The sequence below is a fragment of the Phacochoerus africanus genome, chromosome 2 (assembly GCF_016906955.1).
Source record: "Phacochoerus africanus isolate WHEZ1 chromosome 2, ROS_Pafr_v1, whole genome shotgun sequence".
Classification (NCBI taxonomy): domain Eukaryota; kingdom Metazoa; phylum Chordata; class Mammalia; order Artiodactyla; family Suidae; genus Phacochoerus; species Phacochoerus africanus.
The window spans coordinates 50,890,979-50,915,566 of NC_062545.1; the positions used below are offsets into that span (position 1 = coordinate 50,890,979).

The window sequence follows — 24,588 nt, forward strand, 5'->3', positions numbered from 1 at the left end:
AAATTTCTTTTTTGCCTTTATTCCTTTTTTAGAATTGTAAATTGTTAAATATTTTAAATATTTTTTCAGCTTTATTGATGTATAATTGAAAAATAAAATTATATCTAAAGCATATAATGTAATGAGTTGATATATGTATTGTGAAAATTACCTACCATCAAGGTAATTGGCACATCTGTCATCTCACAGTTATTTTTTTTTTTTTTTGCGAGAATGCTTAAAATCTGCTTTGATCCAATTTCAGGTATACTGTACAGTATAATCATCTATAGCTATTCTGTTATACATTAGATCCTCAGATCTTATTCATCTTATAACTGAACATTTCTACCTTTATATTTCTTCCACTCCCCAGGCCCTGGCAGCCACCATTCTGCTCTGTTTCTATGAGTTGAACTTTTTTTTAAGATTCCATATATAACTGATACCATGCAGTATTTATCTTTAAGGTGAAATGTATAAAGTTTTAGGACTGTAGGTTACTCTTAAGCATACAACTTAAGATGCTACTTTAAATTTACAGATAAGCAATGAGTTTATTATTAATTCAGTGTAATTTTTGAGGTGAAGTATTTGCTTTTCTCTAGAAAAACTGAGCCAAGTGGAATTGTTTGGATGGAAAGCTTTAGCAAGAACCTATGCTTTGTCTTGTAAAGATGACTAATTATACATGTTTTTATTAGATTATATTTATTGTCATAATGATAGTCATTGCATAATTAACACTAGAATTGAGCCAATAGATTTCTTAAGAATCATTAGTTTAAGTGGATCTTTATCCAGATTATCTGCAGCATTACTGTTTATTTTCAGAGAAGATAGCTTTATTTTATGGCTTTGCCCCTTCTCCCTCCCCCAGCACATATGAAGAAGGACTAAGTATTGCTACTATTGTTTCAATTAACATTAATTACCTTGTGAAAGTGTGTGGGCATGGGGTATGCCTGTGATGGTAAAAAAAAATTCTAATGCTAATATTGTGGTTATAAAAAGAAGTATTTAGGATATTTGACAATGTGAGCATAAAAAGCAATTTCCTTTGGTGGAGCGTTCTGGTGAGGCCAGCTCATCTGCTAGATTCTTTAGATTCGAAGGGTATGAGGGCTTATTTGCGGGCAGCCTGGAGTACAAGCCCCAGAGCTGAGGCCTCAGTTACCTCCGTGCTTTGTTCAGAGTCAGGGCAGTGAGTGCAACAGTGACATTTCTCTCACGGAAAACTGGGGGTGCAGCTCCTCCTTCATGAGGGGCTGCTCCGGCCTTCATGTTTCAGGCATTCTGCATCGTAACTGAGAAGACAGCAGGGCAGTTTTTAAAAGTCACACCTAATTCTTTTTCTGGAACCATTTATTTGGACCAAAATCGTGTCCGTTTTATTGAGCCCTCTGAAATAATTGGGTGAACAGAACTACCTTCCATCTAAACTGTTTTCAAAATAATGTCTTTGAAAATCAGGGGAGGGTAGGTTGAAGTACACATTTTCTGCACACACTGGCACATAATTTACTAATTTTGGTGAGGTTTTATTACGTGAAATTGAATGGACCCCAGCAGGAGTTACTCTGAACCCTTTCTTCTTTCACTCATTTTATTTTGTGAGTGTCATACAAATTCCAGTAAAAGCTTTCCCACTTGTGTGAGTATGCGCTGGACTGATGTCATTATCTGATTTCGTACCTGGCTGTGCAGTCTTCCCTGAGGGGTTGGACACACTCAGCTGATTGGAGAGGACATGTGAACTGGGGGTAAAGGGGAGGCATTTCATTGTCCCCAAAGGTGACACAAAGAGGCCATCCCTTTCCTGATCTGTCTATAATATACATACACCCACAGTACCTGGCCCTACTTACTCAAGTGCTGTGGGCTGTCCTTGGTTCAGCCCTAAGACCCCAGACAGCCAGGGGGCCTTTGGTTAGGGGTCCTGCAGCCTCCGAAAGTGTACACTGATGGGCAGAAGCTGTCCTTTAATCTTGGAGTTGGGCTGGCAAGTGGAACATACATATACACACCCCACCCCCCTAAGAGACAGGCGGCCATGTGAACACTTCTAGCCATGCTGCTTGGTCAGACTGTAAGCATAACGCTTGGATTGAATTTGTTGGAAGGTTTTTTAACAAAGACATTGAATATTTGAATTTTAAAAAATTAAAGACAAACCATATACATGATTATACATGATTTAACTTCTTGCTGCTGATCTTATTCTAGAGCTTGAGGACTCTTACCCAGTTTTTACAAGTCTTCATAGAATTCTTTGAAACTCTTCATATCTAAGTCAATTCCCAATATACAGTGCAAGTGAATATTTAACCTTGGAGCTGTAGTGCTGGCAGATGGAGCACATGCACACCACCCACCCCCACCCCTGGAATAAACAACTGGCCATGTGAGCACCGTCCAAGTATTAGTCACTTGTGACTAATAGTGTCTGTGTGCAGGATACTGGAGATTAAGTGAAAATTCTTGTTTTTGTGTTCATTTACCCCATCCACAAGTGGAATACAAGGTATGGGTGAGAGTGTAGGTGGTTGAAGTTTTGCTGTACCTTATTTCTGAGTAGACTGGAAGCATTCTAATGCTGTGGTTAAAGCAGACAAGATGAGCTTCATAAAAATATCACAATATAGCTCTTCAAAAACTTTTTTTTTTCCCCCAAAGACGACAAAATGAGTTATTGCAGCACCCTCTTGGTCTGCTGTAGTTGCAGAAATGTTCTTTATTCCAAGGGATACCAGTTCCTTTGAAGCAGTAATTGCTGCAGGAGATGCCCGAGCATCTCCCAGGATGGTGATACCCGAGGCATCACCACATACCTATTGTTGAACCCACTGTGGTCAGGATGAGATGGGCAAAAGCCGTATCAGTCCAGCACGTAAGCACAGTTATCAGGGAGGAAGTTTCATCTGCTTCTTTTACGTTAGCAGATTTTAAACTCGGAAATGTACTTTTATCTTAGATGTTGACTTTGCTTCTTGGGCTTGTAAATGATTCCCTTTAATGTTACCATTTTTACCTTCTACAATTGTTTAATTTCTAATTTCATAACTTCATTTGGGTTTCAAGTAATGGAAGAGCTATGTTTTAGTATGCTGAATTCAACAGCTTGTTTTGGTATCTGTCTCAGGGGACGTCCTCTGTACCAGCAGCTGCTCCTCTGTCTACAGTGACATCTGGGGATTTGGATCTGTTCACTGAGCAAACTACAAAGTCAGAAGAGGTGGCAAAGAAGCAACTCTCCAAAGACTCCATCTTATCTCTGTATGGCACAGGGACCCTCCAGCAGCAGAGTGCTCCTGGTAATAATGCATTTTGAAGTCTGCTTTCAGTGAATTGCAATGACATTACTAGAATGTATCCTTTGTTGCTACATAATGTCAATTATATTTCTTCCCTGTTTGCCCTGTGTAACAAGTGCTCTTGTTGCAGTTTACACAACTACAAAACTGAAATGAATGGAGCATTAGGATTAAAAAGCACATACAGGATGCACAAAACTTTATTCTTTTAATAACAACAAGCTGGGCATATGCCAGTTAATATCATTTCGCAAGCTTTATAGGACATGGATTATTTTTGAAAAATTGATTTGCATAACGTTTATAACTATGGTATGGGTATTTTTTTATGCAGTTTGAACTGTCGCATGAAATCAAAAAAAGCTTTTGAGTTTTCAATAATTATAAATACTAGCACTGTTAAGATTTATTTACAGTTTTAATCTGTCAGACCATTTCCTCTGAAATAATGGGCTGCATTTTACTTATGAGTTGAAATTACATGACATCCCAGCTGCTTCCATAAAAACCAGACACAGTCAACTCTGACTTGTTTATTTGGTAATGAGACCAGTGGTGCAAATCAGTAGAAACACAATCTCATGCTGTGTAGTTTGGTCTTCACAATGGATATTTTATGTAGCTATTGTACAGGATCTTTTTATTCTCATTAAATCTGCTCAGGTTCATAACTGATTTGTCTTCACTCTGGAAGCAACCAGCTCTGAGGGTGTAGATGTGAACTGGTCTGAGCAGTGGGAGCAGCTAGAGCACAATTAAAATTTTTGCTGTTCAGAAAGATCGTCATCCTTTTTCTGTGCTTATAGAAGTGAGTGCAGCTGTTTACAGTAGCCCGTTTTTCTTCGTTCATCTTCTCTCAATGGTGTTTATGATACAGGAGTATTTATGGGACCCACAAATATACCATTTACCTCACAAGCACCGACTGCATTTCAAGGCTTTCCATCCATGGGCGTGCCTGTGCCTGCAGCTCCCGGCCTTGTGGGAAACATGATGGGACAGAGCGCAGGCATGATGGCTGGCATGCCCATGCCCAACGGCTTCATGGGAAACGCACAGACTGGAGTGTTGCCGCTTCCCCCAGGTGTGGTTGGCCCCCCCGGAGGAATGGTGGGACAGATGGGTGCACCCCAGAGCAAGTTTGGCCTGCCGCCAGCACAGCAGCCCCAGTGGAATCTCTCACAGGTAGGGGTCGTTTTCTCTCCAGCTGCTCCAAAATCCTAAGAAGCCAGATTTGTTTTCTAAATGGTTTTATTTGTATTTAAATCTAACAATCTAGCAGAAATAATTGAGTAGGATAATAAGAGGTCAAAACTGAATAGACAAATGAACGGTCATTGTTCCTGTATTTAGAATATTCTGTAGAGAAATGTTAAGCCTTTTTTCATTTCAGATTATAACACAGCTATAATGATGAATATCCTTAATCTGTCTGTAACAGCTAGAAATTACCATGGATATTCTTTGAAGCACCAGGCTTTAACCCAGCTTCCTGGTGGAGTGTTTTTATAGACCACCCTATTTTCACTAATAATTTGGGGGATTTTTGGTAACTTTCACGAATTATAAAAGTTTTTCTCAAAGCACTATTATTTGAGAGAGCTAGACTATTCTCCCTGGATGGCTTATTGACCGTGGATTTATAAAAAGTGCTTTTGATCAAAAATGTTTGTAAAGTTGTATTTCCTTCTTAATCTTATAATCTTATAATCACATTTATGTTTAAAAAGAATATCCACTAGTTCAAGAATTCCTGTAAGATAAGAACAAGTCCATATTTGTGTCAGATATCCCTTCACATTAGAAACTCTTCTACCCAAGTTAGAGCCAGGAGACAAAGTTTTAGTATGAGGTCTTCGAGATCCATCCTGACTCCCCTCTGGCTCCACAGACAGAGGCCCTCAGACTTAGGTTCATGCCCCAACTCTTCTTCTTGGTATACTTCCTATTTGATTTCTCTAGTATTTTAGTGACCTTGATTTCTGTTCCAGTCAGCATTCAGGGAATAGTATATAGGGATTTCTAACTGACATCAGCAAAACCACTATGAGTGTTCCAGGTTATTTTTACTATCACTATTTAAAGGAATATCTGCATGACATCAGTCTCTGCTTTCTGGGCATCTCAGAAATTGTAAGTATTGAATGTCAGCTTTTGTGCAGCCAGAGTGCTTAAGCACATGCAACTCAGGCTGGGGTGCTACAAACTGGTAAGGAATTAACACTGCTTTACCTCCAGGCAGGCTGAAGGGGGATGTTGTTCTCCAATACTCCCTCGGTGGCATCTTCTCAAAACAGCCTTTAGTACCTAGGAAAAAGTGAGCTGCCCTCCAGACACTTAGGCCCCATCAGTGATGTGGTTAATACTAGTGTCTTTGAAAAGTTACAAACAAAATGAACTTTACTAATACAATCCAGCCCTGAGTGTAGTAGGTTTTGAATCCCCTCTACTTTGTGGTGATCTTCTTGCCTTTCCCTCATTTATCATCAATCTTAGAAGTAAGAGTACCATAGAAGAAGTGTTAAGATGCTTATATACATACATGACTCCAGTCTGGAAGAAAAATACATGTACTCTTATACCTTATATAATGAAAATTAACTTTAGATGTTTATGTGGTTGGCAGATAAGCAAAAGAAAAAATGTTTTTTAACCTTGTTTAATATTTAGAAGGTATGTAGAGGCATTTAAGGTTTTAATAAAGGCAGAGTAATTGCCATCATATATATAGTTAATAATTTTGGAGTATTTTACTTTGAAGCATTGTCTTAGTCCTTAATAGTTAAAGTAGTCTATCCTAGTATAGTTGAAAGTTAGAATAGCATACTCGGTATATCCAGATACAAATTCAAAGATTGCTTTGGCACATCTTTAGGGGACAAGAAATTGTCCAGAAAATGGGATTTAAGATCACTTTATGGTGAAAAAGTGGAAGAAAATAAAGACCAAGAAGCACAGTAGCTGTTTGCTTTCTGTAGAAAAAGCATTGTGTGGTCGTCTGCTTTTACCCCAGGGTTCAGACTTCTTTTCACACAGATGAAAAATACTTAGAATTACTCTTCAACCTTAGTACCTGACTAAGTCAATGTATAATAAAATAGGGTAACATAAAATATATGTGTCAAAAGATACAAGAATTGAAAGTGAAGGAAACCTTTTATATGTTCACAGGTGAACCAGCAAATGGCTGGCCTGAGCCTGGGCAGCACGGTCCCTGCGGGGGCCCTTGGCCAGCCCCCCAGCACCACAGCGGGCTGGGCAGGGAGCTCGTCGGGTCAGACGCTCAGCACACAGCTGTGGAAGTGAGCACGCAGCACCTCCTCCAGGGCGCCCGCGGCCTTCTTGCTGCAACGCATCCAGCTCCCCTGTTCATTCATGTACATATTTTTTTCCCATTTGTTCATATTAAGAATTATCTGATCGACCGTGTTGGTCTGTGCTGATTAAATTTGATGTGGTGAAAAGCAGGTTGAGAAACCATTTCACATCAAGGGCGCCTTTGCCCGTAACTCCCATGACGTCATAGACACCTTATCTGAGAAGCTGCTCAGTCAACCTGCATAATGGGTTTCACTCTCGATACAACTGTAGCTCTAACGTTTGCATATAAGGGCAGTAGTTATCATGTTAGTAATACTTCTAACAGTATAACCCCACCCCCAAATTAGCCAGTAATCCTGTAGGAAGGTACTGTATGATCAAATGTTTAATCATATAAATAGAATGTAAGTGTGTCACTGAGCACTGCTCCCATGTGTAGCCAGATTCTTTTATTCCATCAGTCACTTTACTGTGCTGTTGTTATGATGTGCTTAACAGGGAACGTGGCTAGTGAAAGGAAGATAAACCTGGATGTCACTACAAAACTTAGTTTAGCAAATGTTCAAAGAAGTCAGGTTTTGTACCTGCCTCTGAGTTTGGCTCTCTTCCTGTGTCCACACAGTGCTAACATGAAGACCTTCTGTGCACTCGATGCAAACAGGGTAACTAAACAAGCCACTTCAGTCCTTGAAGGTGTATCCAGGTCCATGATGGTAATTGTGTTTACATTTTATGGTGCCTAGTACTGACAGATGTTATATCCCTATATTAAACGGATGAATCCATAGACCGTTTTTTTGTGGGTTTTATTTCCTATGATGTATACTGCCACCAGTTTTACAAAAATTACTTCAGAATTGGAAATGTGTAGCTGACAGAATACTTGGCATCTGTAAAACCTGTTCAGTTCCACCAAGTATAATAAGGCCAAATGGGGAGAAAAGCATCTTAAGATTCTCAGAATGGTACCCTGCAGTGCCATTAGCTGTACCGCGCGAAGACCTTCCAGGTGGTTATGGGGGAACATGCAAAACAAATGGGGACAAGAGCATACATTTTGTACCATCCACTTAGCTTCTGGGAACTGACCAGCTCTCTGTAAGCAGGTGTCCAGCAGGTGGTGATCTGGCTGCTGTGCTGAGCAGAGCAGACGGTACCTGGGTGCCCACAGCCTGCCCTCACCTGTTCTCCTCTGCGTCCACGCCGTCTGCGGCACCCGTGGTGGCTTCAGTTTATACCTCGATCCTCACTGTGTCCAGGCGGTACTTGGGCTCATTGGCTAGGTTAACCTTCTCTGTCCGAGTGTGCCACACGAGGACCTGAGGAGAGGAAGCCTGGTGGGTAGCCATGCTCTCCATGTGGACACAGCAGGGGCAGGGGCAGGGGCACATGGAAAAGGAATACCTTGGTGCAGTTATTGGCTTTTGGTTCCAGTTCTTCGACTGTTGTGATCTGCTTTAGAAAGTCAGATTCCTGCATCCCTGGCTGGGATCCACGACGCTTAAATACAGCTTTTGGGTTGGACAAGATGACTTGAAGGCTTACAGCAAATCCTTTGTGAAAAGTTTAAAAAAAAAAAAAAGTCTTTAAAATATTGGTGTATTCTCTTTTTTTCTATATAATTTTGGTCACATCAGAAACGGGTTTTAAAATACCTACCGTATGCCATGTCTTGGTTCCCAAAGTTTAACAGGAGCATTGCCTGTATCATATCTCAAAAGGAAAACCCATCATTACAATACAGTACGTTTGGTGCTGTGATTGAGGTGTGTGCATGCAGGGTCAGGTGGGTCTGCTGTAAAATACGAAGTCGAGTCTATCGATAATAAAGGGTGTTTTATATAAGCTGCTGTTTCATAGAGGTCATAACACCCAATTCTTTATGTTTGACGCTCTGGGAATAACTAAGAACCACACACCCTAACTGTCCCTGGGCCTGAGGGCCCACGTGTGTACTTTACCAAAACCAGCACTGCTTGATGGACCTTGGGTTTAGAAGACTGAAGAACAGAAGTCAAGTCAATTAGCTAGATAATGAATACTCTGGTCATTTGGTGTAAGTTTCCAATTTGATTCCATCTAAAAAGGGTAGAGGATTTGGAAGTCAGTGCAGGAGATACCGGGCCATTTGATAAATTTGTTTCTTATATTTCATTTTTCAAGGAAATAAATTAGTGTTAATTTCCTTGAATGGTTTGGTCTTATGAAAAATCATTACTATTTAATCTGAGTTTAACAAACTGTGTGTTAAAGGCTTAGCCGTTAAGTATTCTACAAGCCATCTCAGCAAGCAGCTGTCACCGCTATTGTAATTGTTTTTAAAGTCTGGAGCCCTGGACCTCTGCTCGGAATGACTAAGCTGACACTGTAAAGCTAGACACCCTTCCAGAGTTATGAGGACCAATCTCCAGGAACATTTCTTAGCAAAATTTTGCCCTTCCCTACATTAACTGAGTTGATTTATGCTGTTTTTTGCAAAAGTATAGGTAGCAAAAAAACAAACAAACAAAAAAACAAATGATACCTGTCTGTACTGGGGGAACTGTGGGCAGACCACAGCCAGCGTCCCCTAACCTCCCCAGATGCCAGTCTGAACCAGCCCCATGTTTCTCGACTCTGCTGCCTCCAAGCACTTCTCACCACTAAGTTACCTGCAGACAACTTGGTACAGCAGGTGCTGAGTGAGGCAGAACAGAGACTACAGAAGATTATCTTCAGGACTCTACTCCTACCCCCACCAGTCCTGGAGTGGGCAGCACATTCTGGCAGAATTCAGAATTAGCAGGCTTTTGTTTTTCATGGGCCCTTGCAGCTGAGAACCAGCCAAGGCACTTTAACTTTGTTTCTGAAACTTCCCAATTTCTTCATCTGCAAGAGAGGAGTGACAGCTCCTCACCTTGTGTCCAATATAAAATCAATGAATGCCGTGGTACAGTGGATTAAGAATCTGACTGCAATGGCTTGGGTTGCTGTGGAGGTGTGGGTTCGATCCCCAGCCTGGGAACTTCTATATACTGTTTTTATGGCCATTAAAAAAAAAAAAATTAGTGAATGGAAAGTCTGCGCTAACTGCAAAGTGCTGTTCAATGAACCCTAAAATATATAAATACAAACACCTATAAATACCATTATGAGGGGAGGTGGTATTAGCCACCATGTATGACTGGAAGACAGTGATGATAAGAAAAGGCTCGTGAGAGTTCTAGGCCACTCGCATTTCACCAGACTTTGCCAACAAGTCTGAAGCCTTCCTCAAATATAGCTCCAACAGCCAAGGGGCTCAAAAATAAATAAATAAATAAATAAGGCCAAAGGTTCAAATTAATACAAGAAAGTGACTTAAATTCCGATTTTAGGATCAAAAGATTTCTGGATTTTTTCATGTGCTTATAAATAAGCTTCATCTTTTTCTTCTAATTGAGAGTCTGCCCTTTTCAGTCACACTGAAGCTTCTGGTATATTTTTCACATTGCTTAAGTTACTGGTTTTATTTCCCCATTCTCATAAAACAACAGGATCCAAACTGCAGAAGTCATTGCGAAAATTATGTGAAGCCACTTGTGATCTGATTTCCTTCATTCTTCCCCAAGACTGACACATTGATCATCGTGACCACTGAAGGATTCAGATTAAGAGTATTTTCTTGCTTTTCTTTGGCTTGGGAATATCCTTCTAGCTCTGTAAGCAGTTGCATGGCAAAAATCTACCACTTCAGGTGAAGCTGACAGCCAGTTATGAAGCTACATGCTGTTTTGCTGCAAGGCCCTTTCCTGGCTTCACAGGAGAATAGGTTGCCCCTAGGAGGCCAGCAGCCTGCAGAGAGGGATTGAGCGGGCAGCTGGCTCACCCCTGTGGCAAAGTGGTTTTCTATATAATACAAAAGAGAGAGGGAATAATTCAGATGCTCCCCACTGCCTCCCTCCACTCTCTTCACCAGACTGCTCCCTGAGCTCTGCAAGGAAAGTGGGTCACATCTGACAATGCAGAACCCACACGATAACCAGGCTGAGCCCTAGTTGCCTTCTGGGGAGTCATCTGACCTGCTGTGAAATTGGAGCTTAAGAATCCTGCCTCTGGAGTTCCTGTCATGGCTCAGTGGTTAACGAATCCAACTAGGAACCATGAGGTCGCGGGTTCGGTCCCTGCCCTTGCTCAGTGGGTTAATGATCCGGCGTTGCCGTGAGCTGTGGTATAGGCTGTAGACGCAGTTCTGATCCCGTGTTGCCCTGGCTCTGGCGTAGGCTGGTGGCTACAGCTCCGATTGGACCCCTAGCCTGGGAACCTCCATATGGTGCAGGAGCGGCCCAAGAAATAGCAAAAAGACAAAAAAAAAAAAAAAAAAAGAATCCTGTCTCTGAAAGCAGGCAAGGAGCTTTTAGCTTCTAAATCATTGCTTCCAACCTAAGATGGGTATCAAGTTTTCTTCATTTTCCAAGCATTTTATGCCTCAAGTATTACATTTTCCCTTCCCTTTTTCCAGTGAAACTAATTTAGCTTTAAAGGTGTTTTCAGAAGATTTTGAGGTACTAGGAGCCTCTGTCCTGGCCAGTTGTGTAAAAAATAAAATGCAAATGAACACTGGTTATGGCTGTGAAGGCAGGACCTCCTGGTTTCCTCGAGTGGAGTGGGGTAGGGGTGGAGACATGTTCCCTCCCAGTCAGAAGGACTGAGCCATCTCTGTGTATGCTTCCTGATGAACAAGTGCTCTTCATAGTCCATCAAAGCCATTTCCACTTACGATGCAGAAGCAACAAGGACTGGGTTTTCCCTATTGTCTTAAATAACTAAAAATTAGACAAGATACTTGAAAAAATAGTTTCTACATACTGGCAAAGAGGCACCACAGGACAGAAAACCCTGAAAGAAGAGAAATGTGGCCCTAGCGATGCCCCACTTTCTAGCCTGATGTGTGTTTCCAGGCTGTTCCTCTGGGAGGGTAACACACAGCTCTGCAGTCTCCTCAAACTCAGGAGCACAATCGGGAACTTGGGGCGGCCAAGATAGCTGGAACTGACAGGGCATCAACTGGAGAGCAGAGAGCTTTGCTGTCTGTAGAGGGCTCTCCTCGGGCCCACCTAGTCTGATCAGCAAATGCTTGTGAGACTCTCTGGGGCAAGAAAGGAACCACTGGAGAGAAGCTGGAGAGTCAAGCACTGGTGCCCATCAAGGCGGAGCTGCAGTGGGACACCTGTAAACATGCTTGGACAGTACCAGTCCATGGTCAGAGCAGCCATGGAATTAAGGCTTATCTGGTTTTGCCTAACAAACTTTAGAAATAAGCCAAGAAAGAATCAAAATATTTCTAAGTAACTTAATTGTATCCCCCCAAAAACCCAAAAGTAAATAAATATATATATATAATTCAAGCAATTATACTCACATATACACACCCATGTGTGTATAATTATGTGTGTATATACGTATGTAAAATAAATGCCTGCTACACATTTTACATATATAAATGCAATCTTACATAAATAACTAAACACTATATATGTGTATATAGTTTTTCTAGTACTTAGCAACAGAATTTAAAACACCTAAGATATAAAAATGACCAATCTACTAAGAAGCAGGAAATTATAATCCTATAGTGAAAACTAAGCAGAAGTGACACAGATGGTAGAAGTACAAGAACGAGGACATTAAAACATAAATGCGCTTAAGACAAAAACCTAGGGAAAGGTTGAACATGTTAAGTAGGAATATGGAAGATTTTTAAAAGACCTAAATTGAGCCCACTCTGGGCTCAGCTGGATGGGATTAAAAGCCAAAAAATACACAGCGGGTTAAGAACCTGACTAGCATCTGTGAGGACATGGATTCCATCCCTGGCCTTGCTCAGTGGGTTAAGGATCTGGCATTGCCACAAGCTATGGCATAGGTCATAGATGTGGCTTGGATCCACTGTTACCGCGGCTGTGGCGTAGGCTGCAGTTGCAGCTCTAATTCAACCCCTAGCCATATTCAGGAGCGGCTGTTTAAAAAAAAAAATAAAAAAAAAAGACACTGCAGAATAAAAGATCTTTTACTACAGTAAAAGATAGTAAACAGCAGAAACCACCGAAAGGAAACACAAAAGGGAAAACACCAACATACACACTCGCACACACGAGACATGGGAACAGAATGAAACGTGGGAGTAGGGGACAGAAAAATATTGAAGAAGTAATGTGAAATTTTTCCAAATTTGAAAAATCAATAAGGATTTGTTTTTTGCTTTTTTTTTTTTTTTTTTAAGACCACACCTGGGGCATATGGAAATTCCCAGGCTACTGGTCCAATTGGGGCTATAGCTGCTGACCTAAGCCTACAATCACAGAAACGCAGGATCCGAGCTATGTCTGTGACCTACACCACAGCGCACAGCAACACTGAATCCTTAACATACTGAATGAGGCCAGGGATCGAACCTGCATCCTCATGGATACTAGTCGGGCTCGTTACTGCTGAGCCACAACGGGAACCTCCAGTAAAGATTTTTAAGACTTAACACCATCAACCAACTTGGTCTGACATTTACCAAACATTCTACCCAACGCAGCAGAATCCACATTTGAGTGCACTTGGAACATTATTAAGATAGGCTATTGTCTGGGTCATAAATCAAGTCTCAATACATTTAAAAGAATTCCAACTATACAAAGTATATCTCTAACCACAGTAAAATTAAAATAGAAATCAACAGTATAAAGATACCTGGAAAATCTCCAGATATTTGGGAACTAAACAACATAATTCTAGATAACATACGAATAAAGAAATGAAAAAAAGGTAAACCGAATGAAAACAAAAATGACATCAAAATTTGAGATGCCTCTAAAGCAGTGCTTATGTGAAAGATTATTTTTAGAAGCACAAAATGTTTTTAAAATTCATCTTTTTACTGAGGTAACACTGATTTATAACAAGTTTCATGTGTACAACAATTATGTTTCAACATCCGTATGTACTACAGTGTGCTCATCACTAAAAGCTGACCCTCTTCACCCACTGGCCACCCCCTATCTACCCTCCCTTCTAGTAGCCGCTACTGTGTTTTTGTTTAGTTCATTTGTTTTAGATTCTGAACAAGTGAAGTCATATCGTATTGTCTTTCACTGATTTATTTCACTTTGCATAATAACCCTCAAGGTTCATCCAAGTCACAAATGACAGGGTTTCTTTTTTTTTTAATGTCTGAGTAGTAGTCCATTTATAGATGTACCTACCACATTCATCCACTGAGGGGCCCTTAGGCTATTTCTACATCTTGGCTATTGTAAACAATGCTGCAGTGGACATAGGGGTGCATATATCGTTCCAAATTAGTGTTTTCCTATTCTTTGGATTAGTATCCAGAAGTGGAATAGCTAGAAAATTAATCATTCTTAATTTCTTAGGAATCTCATACTAACTTCCATTGTAGCTGTATCAGTTTACATTCCCACCAACAGTGTAAGAGGGTTCCCTTTTCTCCACACTCTAACACATTATTTCTTGATCTTTTTTTTTTTTTTAAATAATAGCCATTCTAATGGGAGTGAGGTGATATCTCATTGTAGTTTTTTTTTGGTTTTTTGTTTGTTTGTTGTCTTTTTGCTATTTCTTTGGGCCGCTTCCACGGCATATGGAGGTTCCAAGGCTAGGGGTCTAATCGGAACTGTAGCCGCCGGCCTACGCCAGAGCCACAGCAACGCAGGATCCGAGCCGCGTCTGCAACCTACACCACAGCTCACGGCAACGCCGGATGGTTAACCCACTGAGCAAGGCCAGGGACCGAACCTGCAACCTCATGGTTCCTAGTCGGATTCGTTAACCACTGCACCACGACGGGAACTCCTCATTGTAGTTTTGATTTGCATTTCCTTAATAATCAGTGATGGACATCTTTTCATATGCTTTTTGGCCATCTGTGTGTCTACTTTGGAAAAGTGTTCAGATTTTCTGCCCAGTTTTTAATCAGGGTGTTTGTTTTTGTTCTTGAGTTATATAAGTTCTTTATATATACTCGATGTTACCCCCTTATCAGATAAATGATTTAAAAATACCATCTTCCATTTGGTAGGCAGTCATTTCATTTTGTTGATGGTTTCCTTTGCTGTGCAGAAGATTTCTAGTTTGATGTAGTCCCAATTATTTATTTTTGCTTTGGTTTCTCTTCCCTGAAGAAACATATCCAGGAATATATTGCTAAAGTTGACTTAAAAAGTATACTGCCTATGTTTCATTTTGGAGTGTTTTGGTTTCAGATCTTACATTCAAGTCCTTAATCCATTTTGGGTAGACTTTGTGTATGGTCTAAGATAGTGGTCTAGTTTCATTTTTTTTTTTTTTTTGCATGTGGTTATCCAGTCTTCCCAACACTATTGAGTAGACTGTCCTTCTTCCATTGCATGTTCTTTGTTCCTCTGTCATAAATTAATGTCCACTTACATGTGGGTTTATTTCTGGGCTCTCGGTTCTGTTCCATTTATCTGTGTCTATTTTTCTGCCAATTTGAAATCAAGGGGTGTGATACCTCCAGCTCCTTTTGGCCTCACAATTTTGACTATTAGAGATCTTTTGTGACGCCATATAAATTTTAGGATTTTTCTATTTCTATGAGAAATGTTATTGGTATTTTGACAGAGATTATAATGAATCTGTGGATTGCTCTAGGTGATATGGACATTTTAACAGTGTTAATTTTTCCAATGAGTGATTGAGCATAGATTAACTCTACATTTTTGTTGTCTTCTTCAATTTCTTTCATCATTGTCTTTTTTTTTTTTTTCTTTTGCCATTGTCTTATAGCTTGCAGTGTACATGTCTTTCACCTCAGTTAAATTTATTCCTAGGTACTTTTTTCTTTTTGTTGAAATTACAAATGGCATTTCTTTTTTTTTTTCCTTTTTTTATTGGTATTCTTAGGGCTGCACCTACGGCATATGGAGGTTTCCAGGCTAGGGGTTGAACTGGAACTGTAGCCACTGGCCTACACCACAGCAATAGCAACACTACATCTGAGCCACACCACAGCTCCTGGCAACCCCAGATCCTTAACCCACTGAGCAAGGCCAGGGATCGAACCTGTGTCCTCATAGATACTAGTTGGGTTCATTTCCCCTGAACCACAACAGGAACTCCATAAATGGCATTTCTTACTTTCTCTGACAGTTCATTAGTGTATAGAAACACAAGAGATTTTTATATATTAATTTTGTACCCTACAACTTTACTGTATTCGGCTATTATTTCTAATGGTTTTTTTTGGTGGCATTTTTAGGGTTCTATATTTATATCATATCATCTATAAATAGTGAGTTTCACTTCTTTCCAATTTGCATGCCTTTTCTTTTTCCTTCCTTCCTCCCTCCATCCTTCCCTTCCTTCCTTCCTTTCTTGACTGTTCCTGCTAGTACTTCCAATACTATATTAGTAAGAGTGGCAAGAATGGGCATCCTTTTCTTGTTCCTGATCTTAGAGGGATAGCTTTCAGTTTTTCACAGTTGAAGGTAATGTGAGATGTGGGTCTGTCATATATAGCTTTTATTATGTTGAGATATGTTCCTTCTGTACCTATTTTATTGAGGATATTTATCATAAATGGATGTTGAATTTTGTCAAATGCTTTTTCGGCATCTGTTGAGGTGATATGATCTTTACCTTTCATTTTGTTAGTGTAGTTTATCATATTGATTAATTTGGAGGTGTTGAACCATTTTTGCATCCCTGGAATACATCCCACTTGATTATGGTATATGATCTTTTTAATGTATTATATTCAATTTGCTAATATTGTATTATATTCAATTTGCTAATATATTTTGCATCTAACATTTTTGCATCTATTGCATATATTTTTGCATATACTGTATTATATTTGCTAATTTTTTTTGCATTCATATTGGCCTGTGATTTTCTTTTTTTGTATTTCTTTGGTATCAGGGTAATGGCGGCCTCATAAAATGAGTTATGAAGCATTCCTTATTCTTCAAGGTGTTTGGAAGAATTTGAGAAGTACAGGTATTAAATCTTTGAATTTTTAGTAAAATTCTCCTGTTATAGCATTTGAGCCTGGACTTGTTTTTAGAGGGGTTTTTGATACCTGGTTCAATCTCCATACCAGTGATTGGTTTGTTCACATTTTCTACTCCTTCGTGATTTAGTCTTGGAAAGGTGGTATGATTCTAAGAATTCATTTCTTCTAGGCTGTCCAATTTGTTCGCATGTAGCTATTCATAGTATTCACTTAAAACCTTTTGTATTTCTGTGGTATCCTTTGCAATTTTCCCTCTTATCATTCCTAATTTTATCTTACTGAGCCTCCTTTTTTTTTTTTTCCTCTGTAAGTTTTGTCATTTTTAAATGGGTTTTTAATAATGGTTTTTAAAGGTTTGTCATTTCAATTTTTTTTTTTTTACATTTTCAAAGAGCCAGCTCTTAGTTTCTTAATCTCTTCTATTGTCTTTTTAGTCCATATTTATTTCCAGTCGCTCTTTATTATACTCACTTTGGGCTTTGCTTGTTCTTTTTCTAGTTCCTTTAAGTGTAAGGTTAGATTGTTTGAGATTTTTCTTGTTCCTTGACGTAGGTCTATATTGCTGTAAATTTCCGCCTTAGTACCACTTTTGCTTGCATACCTTAGATTTTGGTATGTTATTTTCATATCGCTTCAGATATAAAATTTCTCCTTTGATTTCCTCATTGACCCAAGAGTTACCCAGTAGCGTATTAAGCAGTTTCCATATATTTGGGATTTTTCCAGGTTGCTTTTCATAATTTCTAGTATCATACCACTGTGGTCAGAAGAGATGCTTGTTATGATTTCTGTCTTCTTAAATAATTGAGACTTATTTTGTATCCCAGCATATGCTGTCTCCTTGAAAATGTCCTATGTGTACTTGAGAAGAATATGTCTTCCACTGCATTTGGATGGAATGTTCTGTATAAATCTATTAAGCCATCTGGTCTAATATTACACTTAAGGCCACTGTTTCTTTGTTGACTTTCTGTAAGGATGATCTATCCACTGATGTAACTAGAGTGTTAATGTCCCTGCTATTACTGTGTTGCTGTCAATGTCTCCCTTTAGGTTTGTTAATAATTGCTTTATATTTTTTGGTGCTCCTAAATGTTAGGTGAACATACATTATTAACTATTATGTTTCCTTGATGAATTGTCTCCTTTTCATTATATCCTTAGCATCTTTGTCACTTGTTACCCTTTTGGGTTGAAGTATATTTTGTCTGGCATGAGTATGGCTACACCTGGTTTCTTTCAGCCGCCATTTTCCTAGAGTATCATCTTCCATCCTATCACCTTGAACCTCTGTCTTCAGAGCTGAGATGAGTCTTAGAGAGGCAACATAAATTTTAATCCAGTCATCTACTTTTTTTTTTTTTTTTTAAGAGCCACATCTGAAGCATATGGAAGTTCTCTGGCTAGGGGTCGAATTGGAGCCACAGCTGCCAGCCTATGCCATAGCATAGCAACGCAGGATGGAGCCACGTCTGCGACCTATACCACAGCTCACAGCAACGCCAGATCCCCAACCCACTAAGTGAGGCCAGGAATCGAACCTGCATCCTCATGGATACTAGTCTGATTTGTTTCCACTGCACTGCAATGGGAACTCCCTACTCTGTGTCTTTTGATTGGTGAATTCACTTCACTGACATACAGGGTAACTGATAAATGAGGACTCAGTTCTGCCATTTTATCTTTTGTTTCAAGTTGCTCCATATCTCCATTGCTTCTTTGTCCTGTGTTTGTCTGCCATTTTAATTTGGTAGTTTTCTATGACGTTTTTCTCAGGTCCTCATTTTTTATGTGTTGTATCTCTGTTCTACATTCATGTTTTGTGGTTATGAGAATTTTAGAAAACGTCTTATGCATTAAAGTCCTTTCGGAGCACCCATTGTGTCTCAGCGGTAACAAACCCTGTAAGTATCCATGAGGATGCAGGTTTGACCCCTAGGAAACTTCCATATGCCACACCTGCGGCCCTAAAACAAACAAACAACAAACAGTAAACAAAAATAACAAATTAGGTCCTTTTTCTTCTGATAGCATCTTATCTTCCTTTGCCTGTGCAATTCCACCCTTTTTCTCTTCCCCTTTTATGTTTTTGTTGTCTCAAACTATCCCTTTTTTATGCTGTGAATTTGTGACCAAATTGAAATAGTTATTTTATAGCTTTTTGCCTTTAACCTGCATGCTATAATTGTCTAACAACCTACTGTAATACAGAGTTGCCATTTTCTGATTCTATTTATCATCATATTCAAAGCTTCGTGTATACTGGCCTTTTCATTTCAGGTAGAAAAAGTTTTTTTTTTTTCTTTTTGTCATTTTAGGGCTGCACCCATAACATATGGAAGGTCTCAGGCTAGGGGTTGAATTGGAGCTATAGCCACTGGCCTACACCACAGCCACAGCAACATGGGATCCCTAACCCGCTGAGTGAGACCTGGGATCAAACCCACATCCTCATGGATACTAGTCAGATTCATTTCCTCTAAGCCACGACAGGAACTCCTAGAAAAACGTCTTTTCAATATTTCTTATAAAGTGTATCTAGTGATGATGAACTTCCTCAGTTTTTTGTTTGTCTGGGGAAGACTTTATTTCTCCTTGCTAATAGAGTATTCTTGGCTGACAGTTTTTATCTTTCAGTACCTTGAATACGTCACCCTCCCCTGCCTGTGCCATGTCTTCTGGTGCCCTCCTTGCTGTTTGTGTCCTTGGGGGCATGTTGCTTTGCTGTTGCCAGTATTACTGTTGTCACTAGCATCACAGCTTGGGGCCCTGGGAAGGTGGGCACCTCTACTGCTTCCAGGGTTGCCTGAGTCATGGGCTCTAAGCCGCAAGAGGGCATAGAAGGTGGCAAGGGAGTTGAGGCCCTGGGTGCCTCTGCCACATAAGGGGTTATGTTAAGTGTAAGTATTCCACCTTTGTTCTTTTTCAAGATCATTTGGCTGTTGAGCCCCTTGCTTTCCCATATGAATTTTAGGATCACCATGTCTATTTCTGCAAAAAGAGCAGCCAAAATTTTGATAGGAGCTGCACTTAATCTTTAGATAAATTTGCAGAGTACTGTCATTTTAGTAATATTAATAAATTTTCTAATCAATAATATTATCTTCTAATGTAATACAAGGCTTCTCTTTTTTCCTGGGCAGTCTAACTAAAAAACTGCCAACTCTTTATGCTTCTAAATAAAAGACTTTTGGTTTTGCTGATATGCTCTATTGCTTTTCTATTCTCTATATCATTTATTTTTCCTCTAATTTTACTTCTTCCCTGCTGCTTATTTTGGGTTTAGTTTGTTCTAATGTTTCTGGTTTCTCCTGGTAAATAATTAGGTAATTGGTTTGAGATCTTTTTTCTTTTTAACAGAGGTATTTGCAGCTATAAATTTTCCTCTAAGCACTTGTTGGGTCCACTCTATAGGTTTTAGTATTCCTGTTTCCATTTTCATTCATCTCAAAGTATTTTCCAATTTCTCTTCTGGTTTCTTAATTAGTAATGGGCCATTTAATTTCTACATGTTTCTGAATTCCACAAACTCCTTTCTGGAATTGATTTCTGATTTCATGCCAGTGTGGCCTAAAACCATACTTTGCTTTATTTTTATTTATGACTTAAGACCTAACACAATGTGGTCTATCTTAGAGAATATTCAATTGTGCATTTGAAAAGAATGTGTATTTCACTGTTGCGTGAAATGTTCTATAGATATTAAAGTCTAGTTGGTTTATAGTGCTTTTCAAGTCTTCTATTCCAGCTGACCTTCTATCTAGCTTATTCTGTTATTAAGAGATGAATGAGTTGATATTTGTAGCTATTATCATTGAACTATTTCTCCCTTCACTTCTGTTGTTTTTGCTTTACGTATTTTAGGTCTCCATTTTAAGATATTATACATTTATAATTATTTCAGTTTCTTGATAGATTGCTTTTTTTTTTGTCTTTTTGTCTTTTTGCCATTTCTTGGGCCGCTCCCGCAGCATATGGAGGTTCCCAGGCTAGGGGTCTAATTGGAGCTGTAGCCACTGGCCTATGCCAGAGCCACAGCAATGCGGGATCCAAGCCATGTCTGCAACCCACACCACAGCTCATGGCAACGCCGGAGCCTCAACCCAGTGAGCAAGGCCAGGGATCGAACCTGCAACCTCATGGTTCCCAGTCGGATTTGTTAACCACTGAGCCACGTTGGGAACTCCTAGATTGCCTTTTATCATTATAATACAACCTTTTTTGTCACTAGTAACAATTTTTGTCTTAGTCTATTTTGTATGTTATTCATATAGCCACTCCAGCTCTTTTGGGGGGACTTCCTATTTAATTTTGTCTTCTTCCATTCCTTTGTTTTTTCAATCTGTTTGTCTGAATCTAAAATATTTGCCTTGTATATAATATGATCTAGTTGGATATTTTTCTACCCATTCTGTCCATCTGCCTTTTGGACTATTTAATCCACTTACATGTAATGTAATTACCGATAAATTAAGATTTACATCTGCCAGTTTGTGATTTGTTTTCAATGTGTTTTCATTCTTCTGTTTGTCCATTACCATCTTCTTTCGCATTAAGCAGGTATTTTCTAGTGTAATGTTGCTATTCATAATTCCTTTTTTTTTTTTTGTCTTTTTGGCTGCACCCACAGCACATGGAAGTTCCTGAGCCAGGACTCAAACCCACACCACAGCAGCATCCTGAGTCACAGCAGTTACAATGCTGGGTCTTTAACTAAGTCACAGAGGAACTCCAATTTGTCATTCTTTTACAATAGGTTTTGGAGTTATTTACTTAGCTGTTGCCCTGGGGATTACAATTAGCATCTTAATTTCTAACAATCTTGTTTCAGATTAATACAGAGTTAATTTCATTGGTATATAAGAATTTTGCTCCTAAATAACTCCATTTTCTCCCTTCTTCTTTTGTGCTATTATTATAGAAATTACATCTATAAACATTGTCTCTCAACCCAGACTCCTAATTATCATTTTATGTAGCTGTCTTTTAAATCAGAAAAGGGAAAAAAGATTTACAGGCAAAAACTTCATTAATACTGTCTTTTGAATTTATCTATAGGATTACTTTTACTGCTGCACTTTTTTTTTTTCATGCATATTAGAGTTACTGTCTAGTGACTTTTCGCTTTGGCCTCAAAGACTCCCTATAGTATTTCTTATAGAATATATTTGCTAGCAATGAATTTTCTTGAAATTCGTATATTGGAAATATCTTAATTTCTCCATTTTTGAGGGATAATTTCCCTAGACATAGCATTGTTGGTTGACAGGTTTTTTCCTTCCAGAATTTTAAATATGTCAAACCACTGCCTCTGGCTTCCATGGTTCCTGTGAGAAATCAGCTATTAATCTTATTGATACATCACTTCTCTTTGATGCTCTCAAGAGTCTCTTCATCATTGTCTTTCAACTGTTTGAATATGATGTATCTAGGTGGGATCTCTCTGACTTTGTCCTACTTAGAGTCCATTAACCTACTTGGATGTGTAGAATAATGCTTTTCATACAAACTGGGGAAGACCATTTTTCTCCAAATGTTCTTTCTAGCCATTACTTTTCTGGGGCTCACAGTATGCATATGTTTGTACTCTTGACCCATAGGTCCCTGAAGATCTGTTAATTTTTCTTTTTTCTTTTCTGTTCTTCAAACTCAACTGACCTATCTTTACAGTACACTGATCTGCTCAAATCTGCTTTGACCACCCCCCACCAGTAAATTTTGCATTTTCATTATTATACTTTTCAACTCCACCTTTTCTACTAGGTTCTCTTTTATTTTTTAAATTATTTAATTTAAATTCTACCTCTTTATAACCCCCTATTTGATGAGAAATCATTCTCATATTTTCCTTTAGTTGTTTAGACATGATTTCCTTTAGTTGACTGGATATATTTAAAATAGCTAGTTGAAAGTATTTGTCTAGTAAGTCTAATGTCTGGACCTTCTCAGTGACAATTTCTATTAACTTGGGTATTGGTCAGGCTTATTTCTTTGCATGTCCTATAATTTCTTATTGAAAACCAAACATTTAAAGTAATCAAATGTGGCAACTCTGGGAATCAGATAGTCTCACCTCTCTAGCATATGTTGTTACTAATTTTTACTTCTTAAGCTAATTTTGTAAAGTCTGTATACTTTGCTATGTAGCCACTGAAGTCTCTGCCCCGTTAGCTTAGAGGTCAGTTAAATATTGGACACATTTCCTTAAATTCCTGGAACCAAAGAAGCTCCTAGTCTTTGCCATGGGGCTGTGTGTGCATGCTGGGCCTGTTTTCAACACTCAGCCAAGCATCTCACAAGTCTGCCTTAACCTTCATCACTTCCTACTTGCACAGTGGCTCAATCAGTTAGAGATGGGAACTCAGGGCCTTAAAACATTTTTCTTAAGCACATGCACATCTCTGGGCATGAACACAGAACTACACATACATATGACCTCCTAGAATTCCAGTAATAAGTCAGACTTTTTTGAAGCCTCTTATGGAATAAAATATTTCCCCAACATTTTCTGTATTTTGCTTAGCTTAAATGTTTGCCATGACTATTATCATTGCCTCAGGGAGCTTGATGGTAAAAACCGATATTTTGCTTTTAGTCCCATTTTTGTTTATCTTGCTTTGTTTTGATTTTATTTTGAGGGATTTGTGTTTGGTTTTTGTTTCTGAAAAAATGCCCCCAGCAAAAAGGCCATTTGCCCTGGGTGAGGTCTGAGTGAGGTCATAAAAAGAAATCTTTGTGAATAGGATTTTCTAGAGAACCATTATGTCAAATAATTGCAGTTCTCTTAGAGTAGAGCTTCAAATGAGTTACAACCTTGTTATTTCCTCCCAGTGAATGCTAGGATCAGCAGGTATTGATTTTTGCCATTACCATAAGGCTCTTGGTTTTTAAGGATACTGTGGAGCTGGGGAGAATGGGTAGGAATAGGGAAGTTGAAACAATGCAATACTCATTGTTCTTACCAAGATTTACCCATTTTTCTCAAATAAATACTCTCCAGACTGATGCACACTGTGGATTAATTTCCACAGTTTTGAAAAAGTTGATTTTGACAGTTCTTGCTGTATTCTCATTGTTTTTATATAGGTCAGAATATTCAAAGGTCCTTACTCTGCCAATACCAATGATGTCACTTCCTTTCTCTTTCCAAATCCTATTAAAATCCTTTGATGTGGATAGGCATGGAAGAAGCTATAGTAACGTAGGGCATGAAGGGTAAAAATGGCCACTCTCACCACTTCTATTCAACTTCACTTTGGAAGTCCTAGCCACAGCAATGAGACAAGAAAAATAAAAGGAATCCAAATTGGCAAAGAAGTAGACCCATCACTTTTTGCAGATGCCATAATACTATATCATAGAAAATCCTAAAGATGCGATCAGAAAACTCAAGAACGGCTCATCAATGAATTCAGTAAAGTTGCAGGATACAAAATTATTACACAAAATCTCTTGCTTTTCTATAACTGACAATGAAGGATCAGAAAGAGAAATTAAGGAAACAATTCCATTTACAATCTCATCAAGAGAATAAAATACCTAGGAAAAAGCCTACGTAAGGAGGCAACAGACCTGTACTCTGAAAACTATGAGACACTGATGAAGGAAGTCAAAGATGACATAAATAGATGGAAAGATATACTGTGTTCTTGGACAGGAAGAATCAATATTGTCAAAATGGCTAGACTATCCAAGACAATATATGAGTTAATGCAATTCCTATCAAATTGCCAATGGCATTTTTTCACAGAAATAGAACAAATAATTTTAAAATTTGTATGGAAACACAAAAGATCCCCAATAGCCAAAGCAATCCTGAGAAACAAAAATGGAGCTGGAGGAATCAGGCTCTCTGGCTTAAAATGATATTGCAAAGCTACTGTTATCAAAACAGTATGGTACTATCACTAGAAATATAAATCAATGGAATAGGAGAGAGTGCCTAGAAATAAATCCATCAACCTATGCTCA

The 24,588-nt window shown here is 38.9% G+C and overlaps 2 protein-coding genes across 7 annotated transcripts in view; one reads left to right on the forward strand and one right to left on the reverse strand.

Annotated features, from left to right (window-relative positions):
* SMAP1 (small ArfGAP 1) overlaps positions 1-7,401 on the forward strand; it is a 165,821-nt gene extending 158,420 nt beyond the window's left edge. For all 5 annotated transcript variants that reach the window (XM_047760249.1, XM_047760240.1, XM_047760275.1 and 2 more), the window contains 3 exons: positions 3,122-3,293; positions 4,171-4,478; positions 6,465-7,401. In XM_047760249.1, coding sequence (XP_047616205.1) covers positions 3,122-3,293; positions 4,171-4,478; positions 6,465-6,599 — 615 coding nt within the window. In that variant the 3' untranslated portion in view covers positions 6,600-7,401. The remainder of the gene's footprint in view (positions 1-3,121; positions 3,294-4,170; positions 4,479-6,464) is intronic.
* Positions 7,402-7,433: 32 nt separating this feature from the next.
* Positions 7,434-24,588, reverse strand: part of B3GAT2 (beta-1,3-glucuronyltransferase 2) — a 92,333-nt gene continuing 75,178 nt past the window's right edge. Inside the window, exons 3-4 of one of the 2 annotated variants that reach the window (XM_047760296.1) lie at positions 8,019-8,167; positions 7,434-7,933 (exon numbers count right to left, since the gene is read on the reverse strand). In XM_047760296.1, coding sequence (XP_047616252.1) covers positions 7,847-7,933; positions 8,019-8,167 — 236 coding nt within the window. In that variant the 3' untranslated portion in view covers positions 7,434-7,846. Of the gene's footprint in view, positions 8,168-24,588 lie in introns of both variants that reach the window. The other variant, XM_047760288.1, reaches the window with a different exon arrangement.